Source organism: Pyrus communis, chromosome 10 (genome assembly GCF_963583255.1).
Source record: "Pyrus communis chromosome 10, drPyrComm1.1, whole genome shotgun sequence".
Lineage (NCBI taxonomy): Eukaryota > Viridiplantae > Streptophyta > Magnoliopsida > Rosales > Rosaceae > Pyrus > Pyrus communis.
The window spans coordinates 22804171-22827942 of record NC_084812.1 but is presented as its reverse complement, the minus strand read 5'-3'; the positions used below and the strand labels follow the sequence as shown (position 1 = coordinate 22827942).

Below are 23772 nucleotides of genomic sequence, written 5' to 3'. Positions count from 1 at the left end.
TTTGTACTTAATTTTAAATAAATATATTTTAATTTTTTTTTTTAATTACATAACGTACGATAAAAAATATCCGTATTCGAGTAAAACCAATTTAGAAAGCAGAGAGGTGTACCACGTCGCCTTTAGTTAAAGCACACGCCCAACTGACTTCCGATTTTACCAAATATTCTATTTCCAGGTCTTCAACTTTCCGACGAAGCAACTTCCCCTTAAATCCATCACACACACACACACACACACTCTTTTGGATTGCGTAGATCGGCATCCATTAATCTGACAAGTAAGTTCCTCCTTCTTCCCTATTTCTCGGTGTGATTTGCGTATAATCCCCATTTCTTTGGGACCTTTTTTCCTTTTCTGTTTGGTTGCCGAGAAAATTGAAGGATTGCGATTGGTTAACTGACGATGGTGGGTTTCAAGCACATTGAAAACCCATCCAACTGAAGTATAATACCGAATTTTCGTTTAGCGCATTTTGATAGTTCTTTTTCATACTTTTCAAATTTCTCTAGGGTAACGCTGCATTTAGGTATCTTCGCGCGATTGGAGTGATAACTCAGATATGAGTCACAGAGGATTAATATATAGCTTTGTTGCAAAAGGAAGTGTTGTTTTAGCAGAACACACGTCCTTCTCCGGAAACTTTAGTACTCTTGCTGTTCAGTGCTTACAGAAGCTACCTTCCAGTAGCAGCAAGTACACCTACTCGTGTGACGGCCACACTTTTAACTTCCTACTTGACAGTGGATTTGGTACGTATTCTTTCTTAAGTTCCAACAATTGCAATTGTGCTTGTTTGAGATTTACTTGTGGAATGTACGGTCTAACCAGCTAAATGGGTTTGCAGTGTTTCTTGTTGTTGCTGATGAATCTGCGGGGAGGACTATACCGTTTGTGTTCCTTGAACGAGTGAAAGAGGATTTCAAGCATCGGTATGGTCCAGATATTAAGAATGCAGGGCCACATCCTCTTGCAGATGGTGACGAAGACGATGACTTATTTGAAGATCGGTTTAACATTGCATACAATCTTGACAGAGAATTTGGGTGTGTATTTTCCTTTTGGTGTTTAAATATTAATCTTCTATGTAATTTAGTATGGCAACTAAATATTGGGTTTTTCTTTGACAGGCCAAGGCTTAAGGAGCACATGCAATATTGCATGGAGCATCCAGAAGAAATAAGTAAGCTTTCCAAACTGAAGGCCCAAATCACGGAGGTCAAAGGTGTGATGATGGACAATATTGAGAAGGTAAAATATAATATACTCGTGGCTGAGGAACTTTATGAAGATATGGTTATTTTATGCATAGAATGGTGTGTTTTCAGCACAAGTTACAGCCCTTTGTGATAGAATTTGACCTGATGCCCTAGTACTCGTAACCTTATTGATCATGTTCTGAGGGTAACCTGCTGACAATACTTTGCCATTAGGGGTTTGGCTGTTTTGAAATGGAGTTTTTATGAATTTTTTGTTTTAAAAGTATGTTGGGCTTCCGCTTTATAATTTGGAGGGGTTGCCCATGAGATAATCTTAAGACATTGATTTTGTCTATTTTTCTTTTCAGCTTTCTATTGAACTCCCCGTATTCTTCTAGTTTCAGTTAAGTTTGTGTATGCATCAAAGATTTAACAATGGACTTGTATCGGAGCTTGCATTCTCTTCCTTTTGGATAAATTGCATCAATTTTTAGAAGTATGTGACAATTGAATTGACTTCCGCTGAGAATTGCATCACCACCTCTTTTGTTTTGTGGATGTTTTGTAAGAAAATGTTGGTTTTTATTTACCACATTTCTTTGGGGGTAGTGACTTGAGAGTTGGATATTGATAGTACGTATTGAGATGGTGCGGCTTAAGTCATACCATTAATTTTGGTAGTTCCACCTGATGCAGGAAAGCCTTAGTTTTCAAAAGGCAAGGCTGGCTATCTGTTCTAGATGAGTCTTTATGAAAGTATGACTTCTAGAATGAAAACTCATCCAAAGATTTATAAAACGAATAGAGAAAACAACAGTAAACATATAGGTTCTACTAGCATCATGCCAGTAGATTTCTAGGAATCACCTGTAGGGGTTAGGTTGCATCACACAAACCAAGAGAGAAGTAAAGCTTCGGAAATTTTATTCAATCATTGAATCTGCTCCAAAGAAATAGAAAGATGTAAATTATAAAGTCTTATACCTACTAGATTTGTGTTCTTCATCATCACCACTGCTCTGGTAACAAGAGGGATAATTATTTAACTGCAGTGCTACCTTCAAATTTTTACTGGGATGAAGGGTTCTCCTTTCTCCCATTTCCTCTGTTGAATAAAGAAAATCTAAGGACTTTTTCTTCCAATTCGATTATAAGAAAGGGTAGGAGTTCTTTAGAACATATCATGCATAAATTCAGTCTGTTTTTTATTGTCAAACAAGGATATAAAAGAGAATGTAGACATTTGTGGGGTGAGGAAGAACAATCAGCTTGGGTGGAATTTCCATAGTCATGCAAACTTGGTTAATATAGATAACATGCGGGTATAGCTAGTGCTATTTTTGGGTGGTCATGATTTAAGATTCATCTATATGCACCAAGGAATAAAGATTTATGGCCAGGTGGAGTTATATGGGTCTTGGGGAGTCTGGTATGGTAAAATGGGGGATATCAGTGGTTTGAATTGCTTCTGATCTTACAACCATGTTTTGCTAGAATTTTGATAACCGTCTGTTTGAGTCTGATAACTATTGTTCTTCAATGTGCGTATGGGATTTAAGGGCTTCCTTGAATTGCATATGGGATTTTTGCAAATCCATTTAAGCAAGAAACACAAGTCTTGTAATGAGTAGAATCAGACTAGTTTGGGTTGTACTTGACCACCTGAACTAAAATTATTCTGAAATGCTGACAACAGAGTGGGAGGGCAGATAGAAATATTTGTTGTCTGGTGTTTTAATATCACTACCGTTCAAATACCTTAATGTTATAAATCAAATCTAATTGGAGGGTTTGCTTCCCTTGGTGCTTCTGTAGAAAGAAAATAAGTATCTTTTTTTTTTTTTTTTTACCTTCTTATATTTGCGAGTCAGCCGTGAATGACTACTTTTGTTCATTTTGAGTTGATTGGATAAATCCCATCTCTTGGTGGCAGGTTTTGGATCGTGGGGAGAGAATTGAACTTCTGGTTGATAAAACAGAAAATCTGCAGTTCCAGGTACATGCCATCACTTACCTAATCTGGTTGTATAATCTAAAACCGGATTTGAACTCACAAGGTATTTATAGTTGACGTGCTATTGGGGATGTTTTGTATTGAATTCAGGCTGACAGCTTCCAGAGGCAAGGCAGGCAATTGCGACGTAAGATGTGGCTGCAGAGTCTCCAAATGAAGCTAATGATTGGAGGTGGAGTCCTTATCCTGATCATCGTACTATGGCTTATTGCCTGCGGAGGTTTCAAATGTTAAGGTGCTAAGCAACACGGAATCGTCAATTATTAGCCATATGTTGTCCAGTTGGTGTACAAAATGTTGATTGTTCTTGTATGTGTGAACTTTTGCAGAATCGAATACTCAACAACTTCGTCTGCCATGTAATTAACCTCTCTTAACCGCTGGTTTTGTATAATCAGCTACTTTTGAGATGGTAGTTCTCTTATTAACCTTTCTTTTGTTTACTGTCTAATTTATTTAGTGGTCATGAGTGAGTTGTTTGTTATGGGTTAACTGGGGCTGTTTTTGGAAAGCCAAGAGTGCTTCATAGAAGTGCTTTATGAAGAAATACGTACCCATGTCATCTTTTGGAAGCACTTCTAGTGCTTTTTAAGAAAGTGATGTAATAAAAATTCAGTGTTTCTAGTTAAAGCATCTTTAGAAAAAAGGTTTTTAGGGCTTTTTATTTTTATCACAAATGATTCTTCATGTTTTACAAAAAAGTTTGGTCCAACACATCAGTTCGGTCGTTCTGTCCAAATCCGTTAAAGTTCTGTTAGTACACTAATGTGGTACACGAGTGCAATCCCGCAACACCAATCACATGGCGCCAAGTGAATTAAAAAGTAATTTTTATATTTTAAAAGATGGTTTCAACCAATCAAAACCTAATCATCAACCACATGTATTGCACAAATTTCAGCATCATCTAATTAAATTTGAGATTATTCTACTTAAATATCACGTGTAAATGTAATATGAAATGAACCAAGGAATTGTTTCATACAACTGCAATAAATAAACACAGTTAACAAATGCAGGCATATCTAAAAGTGTTGTGGGCGGCATGAACACTTTGAATATGTCCTTGAATTCATTCGGGACATGAGCAAAACTTAGATTGGAGAAGAATATGGTTCATGGGTTTCCTTTATTGGAACTATGTTTCTATTTATTTTTGTTTCGAATTAGTCATGGGCTCTTTTACCTTCGAAAATCATACAGTTATCTCATGGAGAGTTAGCCGCAGCTACAAATGATATAAATATTACAGTTGCTTTAGCTTTACTCACTTCAGTAGCATATTTCTATGTGGGCCTTACAAAAAAGGGATTAGGTTATTTCTGTAAATACATTCAACCAACTCCAATAAGTTAATCACTCCGATGCACATCCCTTTCTATCTTCCCCTTGCCCACCTATGCGATTTCTGCACACACCTCTCTCTCTCTCTCTCTCTCTCTCTCTCTCTCTCTCTTAAACAAAGCAATACAATTAAACACAGATTAACGAATGCAAGCATGATAGACAATCTTTGCAAAATGCAAGCACGATAGACAATCCAATAAGTTAATCACTCCGATGCACATCCCTTTCTATCTTCCCCTTGCCCACCTATGCGATTTCTGCACACACCTCTCTCTCTCTCTCTCTCTCTCTCTCTCTCTCTCTCTTAAACAAAGCAATACAATTAAACACAGATTAACGAATGCAAGCATGATAGACAATCTTTGCAAAATGCAAGCACGATAGACAATCTTTGCAAACACTTACAAATTGACATTTTAAGTACAACACGTGGGGCTGACCCAACCCAACACGATCACTTCAGAGGTTTTTTTTTATATTTTTTTTTGCTTCTGTAGCAAATATCTTAAATTTAGCTTATTGGAAGCTCTGAAATTTACTTCAAATGTAATGACTTTGATTGTATAAGAATACATGTATATATTACAAGGATCCCTACTACATAGCTAATTGGTATAAGTAATCAGCCCATGATATTCTCCCTTATCAACGTTGATTAAAGGCTAATGAGGGAAAGTATCATAGAGAATCATTGACTTTCTCAACAAAATATGTTTATGCTTTTATTTCAGATTCCGGAAGTGATTCACTTTAGTTATTGCCTATATCTCTGTTGATTTGTTAATTAATTAGCTCTTTTCAGAGCAAGATGTTTCAGACTATGATGGGTCCAATAATACTCACACACCTTTGGGCTGTGTTGCTATCTATTTTACTCTTCAGTGTCCATAGTAACGCTCTCTCTCTAGAGAGTGCGTTTCCGAGGAGTCACCCTACTTGACTCGACAAACTTCGAGCTCGGGACCTAACCAGGCACGCCCACCCCTCTAAAAGAGGTGTGGGCGGCATGTTCAAAGCTAATCACTCGCACGTAGACGTCCCTTTCTCTCCCCCACCTCTGCCGCTTCTGCACAACTCTCTCTTTCTTTCTCATACTTACACACCCTTTGGGAATGATAACCATTCAATCTTTTTATCTTTATAAATATGATCATGAAAAGAAAAAGCAACCTACTTGCTTATGACACATCACCAACTTGTACAAACCAAAAAACACGTACATGATCAACTACGATATAAATTTAAATTTTACGTACAACACGTCAGGCTGGTCTGACTGAACGCGAGAACAATACATCACCAACTTGTACGAACCAAAAAACATGTACATGATCAGCTATGATATAAATTTAAATCTCAAATACAACACGTCAGGCTGACCTGACTCAACACGAGAACAACGGGCTTAAACTAGGGACGACATATGATGAACTCCTAATAAGACATTTTATATTAATGATGATTTGGTCAGTCATATCAACTTAGGTATTGAGCATCTATTTGGCAGGCCATTTTTTCATCAAGGAAAATTCTAGGGAGATCACATTTTGTATACCACGTGTAAGCCATCTCTCTAATAGCGGTGGGACCGACTATCAAACTCTCTCTATTAGAGAGATGGTTCGAATGTGGTTTACAAAATGTGATCTCCTTGGCATCACCCTTTCATTAGTTCATATTACCTACAATGTCTTCAAAAGAGCCCTTTCTAGAGAGAGTGGAGTTTGAGGCATCATGGTTTAGTAATAAACAAATATGATATTTCCTTGATTTTGTTAGAATTTGAAGTCGGGGAGGGGAAATGAGACATTAATAATACCCACCATCTCACAGGTAGCCCTAGATTGTAGTGTTCGATGGCAAGTATGGCTGGCCATTTTGAAACGAGAGTGGAAGGAAAGACCACGGGCAGCGACATGAGCTCCATACAAAACAAGATATCTCCGAGGAAGCACGAACAGTGGCAGGAGCTATCATAGCATTTATAATCTCTCTCAACCCTGGTTGTGCATCTTCAACACCAGTTAGACCAAACTATGCCCTGGAAGTTTGAAGGCGTTCCTCTCATCTAGCAAGCTTCTCATTCTCTCGGCATCACTATACCTTCCAACACCAGCTAAGATGTTGGACATAAGCACGTAGTCCCCTCCATATCCTCTCTCCATCTCCAGTACCCTTTCCGTCACCCTCTCGCCCATCTCCACATTACCATGAAAGCTACAAGCACCCAAAAGCGTCCTCCAAATCACAACATTAACAATATTGCAAGGAATCTCCAAAGCCATTTTTTCTGCTTCTTCTAATCTTCCTGCCCTCCCTAGCATATCTATTAAACACCCATAGTGTTTGATATCCACTGCAATTTCATACCCGTTGATCATCTTCCCAAAGAAGTTCAGCCCCTCATCTATTAATCCTCCATGACTGCAAGCATTGAAAATACTCAAGAATGTCACTCGATTTGGTTTAAAACCAACTTTCTCCATACTTAAAAAATTCCCAACAGCTTCTTTCCCCATTCCGTGCATTGCAAAACCGGATATTATGGACGTCCATGACACCAAATTCTTCCTTTGGGCAGGTATCTCCTCAAAAAATCTTGATGCACTCTCTATACAGCCACACTTTGCATAGGAGTCCAAAAGGGAATTTGCGACACGTATGTCAGATGCATTAAACCCTCTCTTCTCACCATAAGCATGAAGTGATTGGCAAATCTTAAGATCCCCAAGAACAGAAACCGCTGGGAATATGGCCAGAAGCGTAATTCCGGTGGGTACAATAAGATCTTCAACAACCATTCTCCGAAACAAAGCCACAGCCTCCTGGGGCTGATTCATCCGCGAGTACACATCAATAATAGCAGTACAGGACACAACAGTAGGCTCCGGCATCTGATCAAACATAGACCGAGCCAATTTAAGCTCACCCCATTTGGCCAAACCAGTTATCATGACATTCCAAGTGACAGAATTCCTGTGCGGCATTTCATCAAACACATTGAGAGCAAGTACCAAAGAGCCACAAGCAACATACATATTAATCAGAGCAGTTTGGACGTAGACATGGAAATGAAAACCTAGTTTGTGAGTCAGGGCATGGATTTGGACACCTGGGATTACGGAGTTTAAGGCAATGGAGGCGTGGAGAAGGAAGAAGTAAGTGAAGGAGTCAAAGGAATGAGAATACTGCCGGACATGTTTGTAGAAGGCGAAAGCTTCGTGAGGGAAGTGGCCGGAGGAATAGCAGCGGAGGAGAGTGTTGATGAGGAGGAGAAAAGCGGAGGTGAAATTGTGACAAAGGAATAAGCCGGAGGAGAGAAAGTGAGAGTGGATTTGCTGGGTGGCTGAGCGGCTTGCTGGGTTTTTGAGCAAGAGAGAGGCCAAGTGCCTTGGGTGGGAAGGCAATGAAGAAGAAGAAAAACGTAAGAAACGTTTGCAGCTTCCGGCAGTAGTTGGACCAAATTTGCAATATTTTGGAAATAAAAATTGTTTCATTGCATATTTGATGAATTTGATTAGACAAATCCGGCAGCAGCTTCAGCTTGCTTGCCAGCTTATTGTAAAGTTTCTGTTTCTTCTTTTCGGCTTTTTGGGTTGGGTGGGCTGCTGGATTGTGTACAAAGCTTCTTTGATGAAGTTAATAATGCAGATGGAAGTTGCCACCCGGTGGTATTATGGTCCGTAAGTTTGAATCTCATGGATTGCAGGTTACAAATCAAATTATTATGTATCACTTATTGTGGTTTAGACTAAATCATTCACTTTTAGTGTAAATGTATCGTTATTTTATAAAAATGAACTTTAATGAAAACCCCTTATGATTAAAAAAAATCAATAAAAATCACTTGATGAAAATTGATTAATAATAAGTAAAAAAATGACAGTAGCATTTTCATAAATAAAATGAAGTTTGGGAGGCGGTGACACTTTCATAAATAAGTTGAAATTTGCTGGCATGACAATTTATAAATAGTTAGGTTAATTGTTTATACACAAGTCAATTGTTTATACATAAAGTGTCACCATATCATGTATAAACAATTGACCTCCTCGTATATACAAAAATGTTACCAAAATTCAACTTATTAAAGAAAATATCACCGCCTCTTTTTTTTTTTGTCCTTATTTTTAAGTTGGCCTCAACATTTTAAAACATTTCAAACAACTACTTAACATTCTGAAAATTGAATATCTATTAGATCACCAACGTTAAGTGAGCCATTAACAAAAAAAAAAAGTGATGACATCATTAATTAACTAATGTCGTGGACAAATATTGAAATTGGTTTTCACTTATCCTTATCTTTGAAGTGCTAAATTCCTAGATCGCTCCCTTTTAGCCAAGTTAAATTCTAAGTTTGCATGGCAAAAAGGGGTCAAATTATGAATTCATCAATGTTTTAAAAGACGTGCCACGAGGCGTGCCTAGGCGGCTTTGGAGGCGGGGCAGGGATGATAACGCCTCTGCCCAATGGGAGTAGGTGAAAACTCACCCAAGTGCGGTCAAGGCAAGCTTAGGCGATTAAGGCGTGCCTAAAGACAATTGGTGGGCGTTCCTAGATCCATCAACGACCCGAAATTGAAGTCAATAGCTCTGTTTAGGGTTGCAGGGTGTGCGGTGTCTTCACAAGGAAGATGACCGCAAAGAAGAAGAGGAATTCTTTATTTTTATTTTTTTATAAATGACTTGGCCCAATACGACGTCGTTTTGGCCAAGTTTGTTTTTCTTTTATTTTTAAAACCCGCAAGAGTCCCCTATTTTTCTTGTTTTTCTCAACAGTTCCCTATTATTTAAGGTCCAGTAAGGCTTCGCCTCACGCCTAGGCGAGGCTATCCACAAAACACCTCGCATACGCCTTCGCCTTTTAATACATTGGAATTCATAGCTTCATAGGTGACTTCAAAGTTAAAACCCACTGCAATTCACTTAACAGGAGGGATAACAATTCATATAACTCACCCAAAAAGTTCACCTTTAACCATTTGAGAGTTAAACTGTTCCTAAGCCACGAAACCTTAATTATGAATTCTCATTCATCCTCTAAATCTTAGGCATCGAAGATTCTATGACTTATACCATACCAAATAACTAAGACTCACTTGTCTATTTTGTTGGACAAGTTTCAGTACTAGGTAATGACGAAAGATACATCACAGATGAAGGTGCAAATGTGCATGACAGCAATGGTAGTGATGATGATAGTGAAAATATAGAGCAGAATAGCACTCAGCAGCAAATTCGAACATGGATGCAGTCATGGAACTGCAAATGCTGGTGGATCAATTGGTTTTGAGGAGAATGGAAATAACAGCAGGTCCAGATCTCCATACACACTAAGGTTCAACGTTTATACCTGTAACACAGCAAGTTGAGCGAGTAATCGCCACCATAACAGCCACTATGGTGCCGCCAACAGCAAGAAGAAATGCATTGGACCACCCACCTTGTTTGCATCCACCTGGACATCTTTTGTCCATCTATGTATAGCTTTCCAATACTAAATTGAAATTATGGCGTTTCTTGCTGGCATTATGCAGAAACTGTAATATGGCTTCTTGATACACTCCCACAAACGTTGGGAAAACTGTGATAAGAATTATTGCCTAAACAACGCTCTGTTATTAATTCAGGTATGCGCATCTTGCGCGTCGATGATATCTAAGGCACACGACAAGATGCAAGTATTACTCGAAATGCTTCTTTCAATAGTACATTTTACACAAGTATGCTAGGTGATGGCGGCTTCCAAATGGTCTTCAAAGTGTACGGAACTAAATAATTCTTAGCAAATGCACCACTGCAAGTTAATTCCAAAACTGCCATACAATGGACTCAATACAGATATTTTGTTAAAAACAAAAACTTCATCATACTACTCAGTCAAATTCTTGTCACCATTCACTCAAAATAAATAAATAATCTCTTCATTCAGTTAAAATTTTTGATTTGCATTTCTTACCATGATAACAGCGATGAAAGTTTGGATGATTTTCTGACTTGAATCAAGGAAGACAAATAAGTGGAGGGAAGCAAGAACACAAATAGTAAAGCGTCAAACCTTTCACTTAGAATTGAGTAACTTGCTCAAGTTTACGAGCAAGAAAAAATTTGCAGCGCCCTTTACCACTTGATTCAATTTCTTCGATCTTTCTCTTGGATGTTGTAACACCAAAACTACTTAGTTTCATTTGCCGCTTGCCATTAGCAGTGCTAGAACCATCTTCATCCATTTCATCGGATTCCCTATGAAAAAAATATTCAAAATTTCAAAATCCAATCTAAATTAGCATGCACAAGAACTTCACCAGACAATTTGTATCTACAAGGATTGCTAGTTTTATTTAGATGTCCAGGATTGGGAAATGGGTTGTTCACAAATCAAATAGAAAGTGCATAAGTGCATTTATACGTGCTTGATTAAAAGTTCACGGTACAATAACCAAGTGATACAGGCACGAACAAATCAATTATAAAGTTTACATGTTTCTCTTTTAATATCAATTATAGCAGCCAGTTCCACTCCAAGACCATTTAGATTTGAAAATCACTCAAACCCAACAATGTACAAGTGAACCAGCAAGTTTACATGTTTATTGATGCATAATTGATTCGGTTACTGTTTCAAGAAACTTCATTTATTCCTAATGTAAAGCAAATTTTTGTCGTCTTCTTTAATTTTTACCAACATGTCCACCAAAAAATCCGAAATTCTGGTTTCGACCTATACAGATTTTATACCATATGTATGTTCAGAGCTTGGTTTCACTGGAATATGACCGATGTCAACTCCATACTTATACAACTGACATTTTAAAAGTCTATAAATGAGCAGGTACATTCACATAAATGAACTAGTACATAATTTTGGGAAAGAATTTGTCGAGAACATGCAGGGGAACTAACCATAAAACTTCCGCAATGTCTTTGAAATAAGGAGTGCATGTACCCCAGCTGAAACGAACCAATGATGGGAATCCAAAAACGAAGTGCTTGTGATGTTCCAACCATGCCTTTGTATTCGGATCTGTAAAAATGAAACCAGATTCCTCATAGTATAGTAATTAAATGATGTTTACAAAGAGACTAAAATAAATAAAGCATAAACATCTCACCTCCAGGATATCCAGAACCAAAGTCTTTATGCAAGTCTTCAGCTGTTTCCTCGAGCACCCACTCACGCAACGCTCTGTCTCTGGTAACCTGAACAATTGAATGAAAATTAAAATTAATACCTCCGCCAGAGACTTTCAGCAGAGTTAACCCAAGGTAAAGGTAATTACTTTTGCAACTATGCTCGCTCCACTGACAACAGGATAAAGGCTATCAGCCTTCTTCGCAACCACAAACTTGACAGATGGGAATCTATCAGACAGTTTAGCTCTATACTTCTCAGCATCACCCACTGTATCCACATAAACCTGAAACATATATTCTTAAATTTTTCAACCACTTTTCTAGGTTTCTAACTTTTCAAGAATAATCTAACAACACTAGCTTTGAATTCCCAAAGGACTACTCCGTCAAGCCTCTTGATTTCCAAGGAACTACTTGACTGAGAGGAAGTTTTGGATAAACCCTTCAGAAGCTTGCAATAAAGAATTGAAGTAAAAATAGAAGAAGAAATAGATGACAAAAGTTTAGATAAGATTGGGGAAAATTGAATGGTTAAATAAGGATTGTAACTTTTATACAAGGATGCACAAGGAAAACTTACCAATAAAAAAGCCTTCACCTTGTTCATTGTCTCATTCTAATTACTAATCTGCGTACTTCTTGTTTATTTTGTTTTGTATAATATTCACCATATATATTTACTTTTAGATTAACCTAATGAAAGATCCTATTACAGATTCTGTCAAATAGTATAAAAGTTTACCGTCAGCAGATAATCCAGGAGCTTACAACAGAAAACTATATCTCACAACATTTTTATGTTTCAGAGTCAAGAATATGCAGTCTTCTTTTTTTGTTCATTAATAATGTGTCGTAAAATCAATTCAAAAGTATTTGGGATCTGAGACTGGTATGCATATACATAAAAACACCTGTATATCACCAGTAATCTCTTTAAGCTACAACGAGTTTACCTCAGTTAGAAGAACTCCCATGTTTAGGACCTTTGTGACAAGTCCCATGGCGGAGTCATGTGATATTTCATTAAGGTTTATCTTACTTCTGTCTCAAAACAAACCAAAGAAGTCAGATAAGAAAACACTGGCCTGTGATTGACATAGGAAAAAGTATCCATGTCAGTACTAACTTCTTTAGCATTTTGGCCGAAAGTTCCCTTGGATCTATGACATCAACAGCCCACCCAATGGATTCATCAGCCTTTAAATTCTCAAACAATTCCTCCCTCTTCTCTTCCTTCAATGTCTTTGAATCTGCAGGAAGCAAAACGGGACTAAAAAACACAGGGAGAGATATGACTTCTGATGCAATATTCGAACACAATGAGCTTAGAATTTCCAGGGAAAGTGATATTCACTCCAAAATACCTAATTAGGGTAAACATGGTTGAAAACACTAAGTAGAACTGTGTAGATGAAAAGGTCAATTAATTGATCCTAGGGCATCCCAACTGCATTTTGCTCTATATCTTAGACTAGGGTCCGGCGTGAACGTAAGTCCACCAAGTTCAAGTTGACTTCAACTAATATCCATAAATCGACAAGAATCTCATGAGTTCATAAGCAATGAAGTAGAACCACCTTGATTTCTTTGCTTGCTTTGTGTGGAAGTCTATAAGCTAAACGGTTAACATATAGCAGTGTTTGTTTTCTGAAAGGACTAACAATTTATATCAATTAAACAAAAATAACAAAAATAAACATATCCCAAGCTGGGAAAAATGAAATTAAAAAAAAAACCAGAAACAGATTAAATCTAAATTAAAAAAGTAAGAAAAGGAGGAAGAGGCTAAACCTGCGAAGTTCAAAGAGGAGAGAGTATTCTGATACGAGCGAGCACAGTACAAGCAACCGTACACCATTGGACCTGTTGACATTGTTTTTAGTGGAGGAAATTTATCAATGAAATATGTATAGAAGAAAGTGGAAGAAAGTAGAGTAGAGACCTAAAACAGGGCCACGGCCAGCTTCATCGATGCCCATGATGCAAGGCTCTGACGCCCATTCGGGGATTGCAGCTTCACGCTCCGATCCCATCTTCTTCTTCTTCTTCTTTCCCTTCCCTGTCTCAAAAATCAGATTATACTTCTTGGGTTGGAAAACCAGACGTTTTCCACTAAATACACAATAAGCCTACCAAAAATTTGGGAAGTTAGTGTTGAACAATAGAGTCCAACATCAGAGAAAGGTTGTCCTAACTTTTACTTTGTACTTGCAACTTGAAATCAATGAGTTTGTCTACCATCAATTATTTTAATTCGTCATTAAAAACAAAACACTATTAAATAAGTATAAAATGACAAAAATATCCTCAATTTTTTTCAAATCATTTTGGCTCATTGTTTATTAAATTGAGGGTATTTTGTTTAGTATTTAACAGAATTTTTCATCGATCAAAATAGTTGATAGTGGACAAACTCATATATCAATTTCAAATATCAAGAATCAAACTGAGGAGTTATGCTAATTTCATAGACGATTTTGGCTAAAAAGCCAATAATATATACTACATGTCAACTTCTAATATTATTAGGGTCTTTTTGTGATAAATCCAAACACTTAATAACAATAAGTGATTAAATTGAGACAATTTATTACATATTATAGGTGGACCATATTGGGCTTAAATAAATCAAAAAACAACTTTAACTAGATGTACACTTGCAAGTGCACAAGAATGTCGTAGTGAAGTGATTTACCAATCCAAGTGTTGTTCCCACGGAGATAGGATAGGGTTTGGGCAAACGAAAATAAACAAAAACTAGATTTGATCAGCATAGGGCTTTGCATTTAGTAATACAATTCAATTAGCTTCTTGCTATTAAGTGTGATCAATTACATTATTCATTTTTTTTAAAAGGTACGATATTCATTAATAAGAAATGGGTATGTACATCAATGAGAATAGGGTGCTAACAAAGGGTCTAGATAAAAACCTTGTCAGGATTTTCAACCCGGTCGAAGGGAAAAAGAGTGTCCCGCACCAACATAATTAATTAGGAAATGATAATTTTTTAAAAAAAACTATAGTTTAACGTGCCTTACAAGGACTTAGGTGTGGAAATGATCGTCTAACAATCAAAAAGTCAATTGAATGCATCTCTAACCTTGTGAACGTAACCTAACTTAAGGTGAACCACATACACTTGTCTCTACTTCTCTACCCTTATCTTTTTACATCTCATCTCTACTTAACGTCCAAAGCACTCTCGCGAAGGTCACTTCACCACTCTTTTTGTTGACTCAAAGTCCACCCAATTTTGTGCATCAGTAGTACTAATGTTTAGTAGTATTCCTCTCACTTGTGAAAGATCTTAGATCCGACTCTTGTGGTATCTCATCTATTCTTATTCGCATACCATGTGAGTAAACTTGACATTAATTGCTCTAAACTGTCTACTTGAATACTTCTCATTGCTTGAGACCCGAAAAACTCGAGCCCATCTATAGCGTTTGCCGAGTCGTATCTTTTGGCTCGAGTGTTATATTTGTTCGTTTTCGAGGAGTGTTGAGATGGGCTTTAGTTGTTGAGGGGTCTCGAACAATGAAGACAAGGCAAAGGTTTGAACATCTTTCTCATCCGATCCCAGAAGGAGAAACTGCTGTGGCATACTCAAAAGCAAAGGTGAGCAGCTAAAAAAAAGTTTTCCCACACACGTCCTTGGATGTCTACCCCAAGGTTTTACAGACGTATCTCTAGTCATTTCCCACAACACATTTGCAATCATGAACGAATCCAACTTATATAGAAATTACTTGTTATGACAGGGAACTCGCTGCTGCTTCCCAGATCGACATCAAGAACAAGGACAGTGAGGAACATTGTCTATTAGATGCATGAAATTGTAGCACGTCATCCATTATTCATACACCATAACACCAAATAGACATAAAACAAAGAACTACGAAAACGAAAACATGGAATTATAACGTTATGACTGGAGCACAAGTTTGCAAACTAACAAACTAACACACACTGTTAGCATAACGAGAAAAGGATTCATTACAAAGATCAATAAGCCTAGAATATGGGAAGGAGCGCACAAGTTCACAGATTTGGACTACCAGATCGATAAATTCACTGCTTGAAATGTCCACTTAATATAGATAGAAGGGACTTACTGCTGCCTTCCAACAGTCATACGATCGCCGTCAAGAAGAGAAAGGCTCCCCACACAAATGGTTCCATCGAAGCGAGTTGCCAGACCACAAATTCGAACTTGTTTGGCTCTCTTTTTCTTTAAATCACACCAAAAAAAGGTTGTCCGCTCTATATTCACAAGAACAACCATTTCACCCTTCTTTGAGAACACCAAAGGTTTGAAATATCTGTTGGCATAAGCCATACCTCCATTCTCAAAAGTATAAAGCAAGGTCCAAGATTTTGTAACTCCGTATTCCTTCATAACCCAAATATCACATTTTGGCCAAAACTCATGAACACAAATACATAGAGAGCCTCCCAAGACCTCCAAACTCATCATAAAATTGTCATCCTCATCCCCCACCGGGGTGCCAAACTCCGTATACTTCTCACTGGCAAGATCAAGGGCTACAATTTTGCATCGATTTTTATATGAATCTGATTTCCGCATCAAACAACTCATAGCACCGTTCAAAAACACCACATCGCCCGTCTGCACATAGAAACCATCGCAAGGCAATTTTGGGATCCTTTTCCATGAGTTGAATTTTAGGCTATAAAGACTGACTTGAGAACTCATGGTAGCATCATCCCTCCGATTAAAGTTCAAAATTGCCAAAATTTTATAATCGTGATTAGCTGAATCGTACCCGAATCCATATTCAGGGACCCCGTATGAGGATGCCTGCTGCTCAATCTCAAAGGTTGGGAGAGGAATCTTCTTGAACTTTTGAATCGACGGGTTCCACAAAGCAAGATTCTTACGCATTCCGTTGTGAACGCAAACCACACCATTAACTGAGCAGCCCAATATCTCAGTATAGTCGTCAGGGCATTTCAACGGCTGCTCAATCCTGACGACTGGCCCGAACGTTTCACTGTCGTCGAAAGCCGATGAAAAGAAATCTGATGGGCGAGAGCCATCTTCCGACTCGAGTAAAATGGTGCGAAAAGAATTGGTTTGGATAGAGCGTTGAAGATGAGCTTCGATGAAGAGGTGGTGGCGGATGAGGGCATTCCAAGCTTTGGAAACGCAGAGGAATCGAATCAAATCCTTGGGCGGAAGGCGTGATAGGATGTCGAACAGTATCTCCGGTGGGAAGTCTGACATTAACTTCTGAGGTGATTTGTGCGGTTTCGGTTCAAGATTTGTCTTCTGTGTTCCGCCAGAAGTTGAAACTTTAAAAATGGAGCAACAATTGGAAGAAATCAGATATGGAATTTGGATTCAGGGTTAGCTCCTCAGAGGTGAACTCTGCTTTGGGAGTGAAAGCTTTTGGAAATGCTTTACCCCAGCCACGCGCAATATTTTAAGGCTAAATTGGTATTTTACTATCAAAAATGTCCGTGCTCCACTGGAAGTTTGAAACCATTTAAGAGGATAGTATTATTTATGGGAAGTGTTATTGGCATTTCAAAAATCTCATTCTACATTCCTCACAAGTGTATTTTTCTTTTCAAATATAGAAAGTTAGGAGTGTAGAATAAAAATTTTGAAGTTCTAATAACAATTCCCTTGTTTATTAGCTTTTTTTCTCTTTGAAATTTTGACTGTGGACACTTGAATTTCGAATGGGTTTTTTCTATTTGGGTTTCAATCTCTGTCATATTATAATAAAATCAACAACAACAAAAACAGAAAATAAAAGAAAAGAATACACTCCATCAAACAAAAAATGAAAGACTTCAACGACCCAAAATGGTACATTTCTATGTCCCAACTAAATATTGTATCAGAATGGTGGAAAACAAACACTAAATTTCAAAGCTTCAACTAATACAAATTAGAAACACTTCAATTCACTTGTTTTCATTATTCAATTTATATCCTAAGAATAATTACTAATAGTTCAAATATTAAACATTCCGCAACCAAAAGCATTAAACACCTCAAAAGTTATAAAAACGTTGATTTCACTAACAAACACAACAAACCCAGAACACCAAATTCAGTATACCTGCTGCTCTCGCACTTTATGAGCATCCAAACAGAACCCAGAATACCAAATTCAAAACCCCTAAAATCAGAAAAACGGCCCCAAAAAAGCCCAGTATATCCTCCACCACAAAATCTTAAAAGGGCTTTTTAACATTCGAAGCACCTGAAGAAGATGAAGAAGCCTCTTTGCTTTTTTTTTTTCTCTTCTTCTTCTTCTTCTTTGATGTTTGATTGTTGGTTGAAGCTACACCGGCTTTCGCTTTCGGCTCAGGCCCTCCATGGGTTCATCAACATTTTCCGATTCATCCTACTGCAACCACCCAAGACCTCACAAAAAATAGAAAATTAGAAAACACAGACTGACAACTAAAGTTCTATACACAAACTCGTCAAGAGCTCACTTGAAAAGAAGAAAACCACTTGTCATGCTCTAATTAATTCTTACTCTCCCATTTCCAATTCAATTGGGTTTTATCTAAGGTTTCGAGTTGAAGTGTTTGCTCTAAAGTGTAAAGGCTTACGCTAGGAAAAAAAAAAAATCACAGAATCCAATCAACAATTTTTCACCTTTCAAAATGAGAATTTGTTTCATTTTCTTAAATCCAAAAAAGCAAAAATTATAATTAAATTTAAAAAGTGAACCTGGCAGTCATCTTTGTCTCCGCTACCATCGTTGAGGAGGGATTGATTTTAACTTTTAAATTGAGCTACTGGCTTTCTTCCTCCTCCTGATTCAGTATCTATCAAGTGTCAGTCTTTTTCTTCTTGTTCCTTCATAACTTTCGTAATTCTCAATTTTTTCTAATCAAATCAGCTTCAGCCTTCAGTGATTCTCCTTCCAACAAATAAAACCCAAATTGTCTTCCAAACCTTGCATACCCAAAGGAATATCCCTAGAAGGTAAGTTTCTTTTCCACATAAATTTTTGAAATCTAATGTTGGAACAATACTAATCCAATTAGACAGTGTTAATCGGAACAATTAACTTTTCTCAAGAAGAATTGAAATTAAGTGCTTTCTAGAAAAAGGTTGCTTTTCGAAAATGAGATAAGATGTAGTGATCGGCAATCAAATCGTTCGAGAATAAAGTAATGAACTCTTGCGAAATGTGATTAAGATTTTGAAAGGAGTTGGAGTAAATCTTTGTTGGCTAGATGATTGACCAAAATGGATTTCCCCTGTTACAACTTAAGATGTATACTTCAATGAAAAAATAAGAGGCATTTGCAATAGGGGTGGGCAAATGGGCCCTGGGCCCGCGAGTAGGGACGGGTATTAGTGGTTCGGGACGGGTACGGGGCAGGTCCTAATAAGAGAAACAGGAAGGGGCGGGGTGGGCGTTTGAAATTTTAGGTTCGGGCCAGTTCCAAAAGTATAGAAAAACAGGTACCCGGACCAGCCTGTTTGCAAAAATACCCCCGTGTTGGGTACTATTATTGTCTCCCAGGCCCACTTCTTTTTGTTCCTCCTCGTGGGCCGTGACATTTCTCACTATCCAGAACACTCCACACACACACACCCCATTTCCCCGTGTTTCCCCCTCCCCCAATCTCTTGAACCTTCTCCCTCATTCCTCTGCTTTGTTTCTTCTCCCCCCATATCTGCAACTCTCATTCTCGGAGCACAAACACACCACACCCCCACCTACACCCCACTGAGAAATGATATGCTGTTGCCGCCCTCCTCCCCCACCAACTCCTCCGTCTCCTCCTCCGATCTCAACACCGAGGTAACTCATTTCCCTCATTTCTTCCAATTTGGCAATTTCTTAATTTTGATTTACAAAATTTGTGAAAAGTGAAAAGTTGTGAAATTTTCAATCGCAGGTCTGGCTCTTGTCCGGGATAAAGATGGTCTTAGTTGGCGGGTACGAGTGCTGGAAGGACAGCTTGGGGTTCGACCGGATCTCCCCGTTTGGGTCGTTCAGCTGCAGTGGGGAGTGGTGGAGAGAACTGAGAAGGCGCACAACGTGGTCAACTTAAGCTTTCTCTCTTCGGTGAGGAAGTTGGATCTGTGCAACCTGTGCTCCGGCGGCGCTTTCTCCGTTTTTCTTTTGTTGCTAGATGCTCAGATGGAGTTTCTATTAGAACATCTGGTTTCTGTAGTGGATTACAATATGACCCATGCATTTTTATTATTTCAGATATTTAGATTTGTAGTATCTCATCGATGTCGTGTATAGATACTCATAAATATGTTGATATGTTATATGATGCGTGAATGATTGCTTTGATTTTGTCTGTTTCTTTATCATATTTGCAATGCTATTCTGATACATCTTCTCACAGTTATTGTTTGTTTGTTATTTTGCAGAAAATCGAGCAAGAGAAGCTAGAGAAGATACTGAAAATTAAAAGGAATAAAAAAATAATAAAAAAAAAACAGGGTACCCGTTGGACCTGTAGGAAACGACCCGTTTTATACGGGTCGGGTTAGGTCCGGTTCTCAGTTTGAAAATAGTAAAATCCGCCCGGCCTAGCCCGTTGTATTTTCAAGCAGGTCCAGTCCGATCCCTTCAATTTTGGGCCCGGACCAGCCCATGACAACCCCTAATTTGCAATGTAATAACCTTTGAACTGAAGTTAAAAATTAGGATTTAGAGAAGGAAAGGGACCCATTACTCTAAAGCAGAAAAAGTACGTAAAAAGATTGTGTGGTTCTTTGCTTTACTATACTCTTGCAATGGATTTTTTTTTTTCAAACTAAAGTCAGTTTAATATTCATTTATTGGGATAGTGAACTGAAAATTCTTAAGCAAAATAGTTGAATAATCCTTTGCTTAGACTTTTAATTATGGTGGATTCATTAAGCATAATTCTCTTGCAACTGCAGTTAATTTAGTTAGTTTTTGTGAACAGGTAACAAACCGAAACTGAAAAAGAGATGAGTACAATATGTACATACCACAATTGGAATGATTCCAATCCAGAAATAAAGATTAGACATTGTCACAGTTCGCAGAAAATAGTCATATTTTAGAGTTTTCAAAACCGATAATGGTATTATGAATTTATGATCTTCCAAAGAGTCTCAGAGTCATGAAATACGCGAGCTACAAATATTACTGAAGGTGACTACAAATAAATCCTCTTGAGTTCTATGTGTACGTTTCACATTAAACAACATGAAAACAACAAATCCCCAGAGTGTGCCACTGCAAGATATTTAAGAAAATGCATTTAGCTATTCATTCTCAATGAAATTCAACTAATTTACCACTCGATCATAATAGGGGAAAACAATTAAACCTAGCAAAATTTCTGTAATTCAAAGACACAGAAAACAGTTGGCAACAAAGATTTAGAGTTCATTTATATCATGGAGTGCCAACTGATGGACATAAACAGGATGCATAGCGAAATTTGAAAACAACAAAATATTCAAAATAAAAAAATAAAAATAAATAAAAAAAAGGAACAAAGGTGGTTCATATAAGAATCTTCTTTCTTTAATCATATGGTATTGCATTATTTCAAAAACTAAGTATCTAATTTCACCAAAACAAAAAAAAAAAAAAAAAAAAGATCAAATATTTCACAAAAATTAACAACTCCAGAAATTACCTTCCAAGAGATGAGTTGGTAGCTTCTATCTGAAGTGGGTCTGCAAAAAAAATGTCCTTTGATGACCCAAGAGGAAGACGGAGAAAAACCCATCTCTCGAACACCCTTTCAGCTAAGCGGTTTCGCTGCGAAAATCATAAAATCACACACAATTTCAACATAAACTTGAAATTAAGGAAATGACTAACACTATAACGATTCGAAAGCATTGGAATTTAAATCACAATTCTTACAAATTCAGCTAGATTATGACTATAATTCGTCAGTAGCTCGACCCCCTCTTGGTTATACATCAATGTCGTCTTTCGGAGGCCATGGCTGCAACAAAATAACAATACAACTTTCGTTTCTCACTACCAACTGTGATGCAGATGGACTTCTGTGTAGATGCTAGCTCACGGTCGGGGAATGATTCCTCCAGTCGGAAACTCAACCAAACATAGAGATCCACAACCTTTAATTTTGGCACAAACAAAGAAATTATCAGAAGCTCACCTCGCAGAAAACTTATATCTTTCGATTCTGTGTCTTACTAATGAACAAATAGTACAAACCAGGATATTTCAAGTTAAGTGGGAACTAAAATGATCACTACAACTGAATCTTATGGGCTAGAAATTAGTACTTTCATTGATTGGGAGTGAATATTCCACTGGTGAAATTTGGAAATTAAACTCCCATATTCCTCACAAAACAAGCATTCTAAACAAACTATATTGCCTTGTGAAGGGGTTCAAGCTCTTCTAGTGCGGCTTCTGATTTTGGTACCTTAAGTGACCCTGGTGTGAATCTTTCTCGGAGCCTAACAATGCCCTTTTTGTGCAAACTATAACGGGACAGAATGATTATTGTTGTGTGAGTCAATCTTGGGGAATAAGGAATGTAGAGTTATTTTGGGTATAAAATTATGTAATTGATCCTCGTGGATTTGGGATACTTGTTTCCTAGTTTGTAGGAGATTGTGTAAGTTTATAGGCTTTTTAGCCAAAATGGTCCCTGAGATTTGCATAACTCTTCACTTTGGTCCCTGAGATTCCAAATCAATAGAAGTGGTCCCTGAGATTGTCCACCATCCATCATTTTGGTCATTCCATTAAAAACTCCGTTAAGTGTCCCAGAGCTCTTGGTCGGAAGTTTAAGCAATTTTCAAGCTTTGTAACTCAATCGTTTCTTAACCAAATTTGACCCATAATATATCAAAATGAAGATAATAAAGTGTAGAATAAGATTCTACCAATTTGGAAGCCCAATGGTTGCCGGAGATGGTCGGAAAATAACCTCAAAGTTGACTGGTCCGAGGGAAAACTGGAAAACTCGCCGAAAACTAGGCAAACTTTAAACGTTCATACCTTCTTCAATACTCCACGAAATCAAGTGATTCAAAAACAAAAATCATACTTCTCGATAAGACAAAGAGAATGATACATTTTTTAGAGGCTAAATCGATGTGGTTTGGCCGAAAAATGGCTCGAAAGTGGTTGACTCGAGACCAAGACATCCACTTTTGAGTCGTTTTCTGGCTAAAACACGGTGAATTAGCCGTTGAAAAAAGGTACCATTATCTTCTTCTCATCGAGAAGTATGATTTTTGTTTTTTGAATCACTTGATTTTCTTGAGTATTGAAGAAGTTATGAATGTTTAAAGTTTGCCCAGTTTCCGGTGAGTTTTCTAGTTTTCCCTCAGACCAATCAATTTTGAGGCTATTTTCCGACTATCTTCGGCAACCACTGGCTTCTAAATAGGTATAATCTTATTCTACACTTTCCTATCTTCATTTTGACATATTATGGATCGAATTTGGTTAAGAAACGATTGAGTTACGAAGCTTTGAAAAGTGCCCAAACTTTCGTTCAAGAGCTCCGAGACACTTAACGGAGTTTTTAACGGAATGACCAAAATGATAGATGGTGGACAATCTCAAGGACCACTTCTATTGATTTGAAATCTCAGGGAGCAAAGTGAAGAGTTATGCATTTGGTGCGGTTGAGCTTCATCTTGTACTTTCTAAGGATGTTGAAAGTTTCCGCCAAGTTGCCGATGTGGTCTAACCGCTACTTGCCCTTCACCATGATGGCATCCACATAGACTTCCATGGTTACCCCAATTTGCTTCTTAAACATCATGTTTACTAACATTTGGTAAATGGCTCCCGCATTCTTGAGGGTAAAGGGCTTGACTTTGTAGCCGTAAGTGCCTCGCTCGATCACGAATGCGGTTTTCTCCTTGTCAGGCTCGTACATGGCTATTTGGTTGTAGCCAGAGTATGCGTCCAAGAAGCTGAGCAGTTGGTTTCTAGAAGTTAAATCTACTAGTAGATCGATTCTGGGAAGCGGATACGAATCTTTTGGGCATGCTTTGTTGAGGTCGGTGTAGTCTACGCAAACACTCTATTTGCCCTTCTCTTTCTTCACACTAGCATAATGTTGGCTAGC

The 23772-nt window shown here is 37.7% G+C and overlaps 4 protein-coding genes across 6 annotated transcripts; 1 reads left to right on the top strand and 3 right to left on the bottom strand.

Annotated features, from left to right (window-relative positions):
- The first annotated feature begins 118 nt into the window (after positions 1 to 118).
- LOC137747629 (vesicle-associated membrane protein 727-like) lies at positions 119 to 3656 on the top strand. 2 transcript variants are annotated; one of them, XM_068487770.1, is made up of 7 exons: positions 119 to 280; positions 513 to 752; positions 848 to 1046; positions 1131 to 1251; positions 3133 to 3195; positions 3304 to 3448; positions 3543 to 3656. In XM_068487770.1, the coding sequence occupies exons 2-6, from the start codon at positions 563 to 565 to the stop codon at positions 3445 to 3447; spliced, it is 717 nt and encodes a 238-aa protein (XP_068343871.1). In that variant the 5' UTR covers positions 119 to 280; positions 513 to 562; the 3' UTR covers position 3448; positions 3543 to 3656. The 2 variants fall into 2 exon arrangements, with proteins under 2 accessions (XP_068343871.1, XP_068343870.1); XM_068487769.1 differs by having other exon boundaries at positions 3304 to 3656.
- Positions 3657 to 5795: 2139 nt separating this feature from the next.
- LOC137748947 (pentatricopeptide repeat-containing protein At1g09220, mitochondrial) lies at positions 5796 to 8168 on the bottom strand. The gene has a single exon (XM_068489137.1). It carries the CDS (start codon positions 8055 to 8057, stop codon positions 6585 to 6587), a length of 1473 nt encoding a protein of 490 aa, XP_068345238.1. The 5' UTR covers positions 8058 to 8168; the 3' UTR covers positions 5796 to 6584.
- Positions 8169 to 10032: 1864 nt separating this feature from the next.
- LOC137747691 (ribonuclease H2 subunit A) lies at positions 10033 to 13850 on the bottom strand. Of its 2 annotated transcripts, XR_011069990.1 has the most exons (9): positions 13640 to 13850; positions 13489 to 13560; positions 12824 to 12947; positions 12651 to 12738; positions 11844 to 11981; positions 11676 to 11763; positions 11467 to 11587; positions 10523 to 10806; positions 10033 to 10379 (listed from the first exon to the last, which is right to left on the bottom strand). XR_011069990.1 is itself a non-coding variant. In XM_068487847.1 (8 exons), exons 1-8 carry the CDS (start codon positions 13728 to 13730, stop codon positions 10629 to 10631), a joined length of 900 nt encoding a protein of 299 aa, XP_068343948.1. In that variant the 5' UTR covers positions 13731 to 13850; the 3' UTR covers positions 10440 to 10628. The 2 variants fall into 2 exon arrangements, 1 of the variants encoding a protein (XP_068343948.1); XM_068487847.1 differs by lacking the exon at positions 10033 to 10379 and having other exon boundaries at positions 10440 to 10806.
- Positions 13851 to 15573: 1723 nt separating this feature from the next.
- LOC137748861 (F-box protein CPR1-like) lies at positions 15574 to 17085 on the bottom strand. Its single transcript, XM_068489048.1, has one exon. It carries the CDS (start codon positions 16946 to 16948, stop codon positions 15812 to 15814), a length of 1137 nt encoding a protein of 378 aa, XP_068345149.1. The 5' UTR covers positions 16949 to 17085; the 3' UTR covers positions 15574 to 15811.
- Positions 17086 to 23772: the final 6687 nt, after the last annotated feature.

What these genes read in the sequence shown, in the direction of transcription:
- LOC137747691 (XM_068487847.1), bottom strand. Translation starts at nt 13,730, where the DNA reads ATGGGATCGGAGCGTGAAGCTGCAATCCCCGAATGGGCGTCAGAGCCT. An exon ending in TCGGCCAAAATGCTAAAGAA is followed by an intron (nt 12,739 to 12,823) that starts GTTAGTACTGAC and finishes GTTTTGAGACAG; the next exon opens with AAGTAAGATAAACCTTAATG. An exon ending in TGGGAGTTCTTCTAACTGAG is followed by an intron (nt 11,982 to 12,650) that starts GTAAACTCGTTG and finishes TATATGTTTCAG; the next exon opens with GTTTATGTGGATACAGTGGG.
- LOC137748947 (XM_068489137.1), bottom strand. Translation starts at nt 8,057, where the DNA reads ATGAAACAATTTTTATTTCCAAAATATTGCAAATTTGGTCCAACTACT.
- LOC137748861 (XM_068489048.1), bottom strand. Translation starts at nt 16,948, where the DNA reads ATGTCAGACTTCCCACCGGAGATACTGTTCGACATCCTATCACGCCTT.
- LOC137747629 (XM_068487770.1), top strand. Translation starts at nt 563, where the DNA reads ATGAGTCACAGAGGATTAATATATAGCTTTGTTGCAAAAGGAAGTGTT. An exon ending in CCTACTTGACAGTGGATTTG is followed by an intron (nt 753 to 847) that starts GTACGTATTCTT and finishes ATGGGTTTGCAG; the next exon opens with TGTTTCTTGTTGTTGCTGAT. An exon ending in TGATGGACAATATTGAGAAG is followed by an intron (nt 1,252 to 3,132) that starts GTAAAATATAAT and finishes TCTTGGTGGCAG; the next exon opens with GTTTTGGATCGTGGGGAGAG.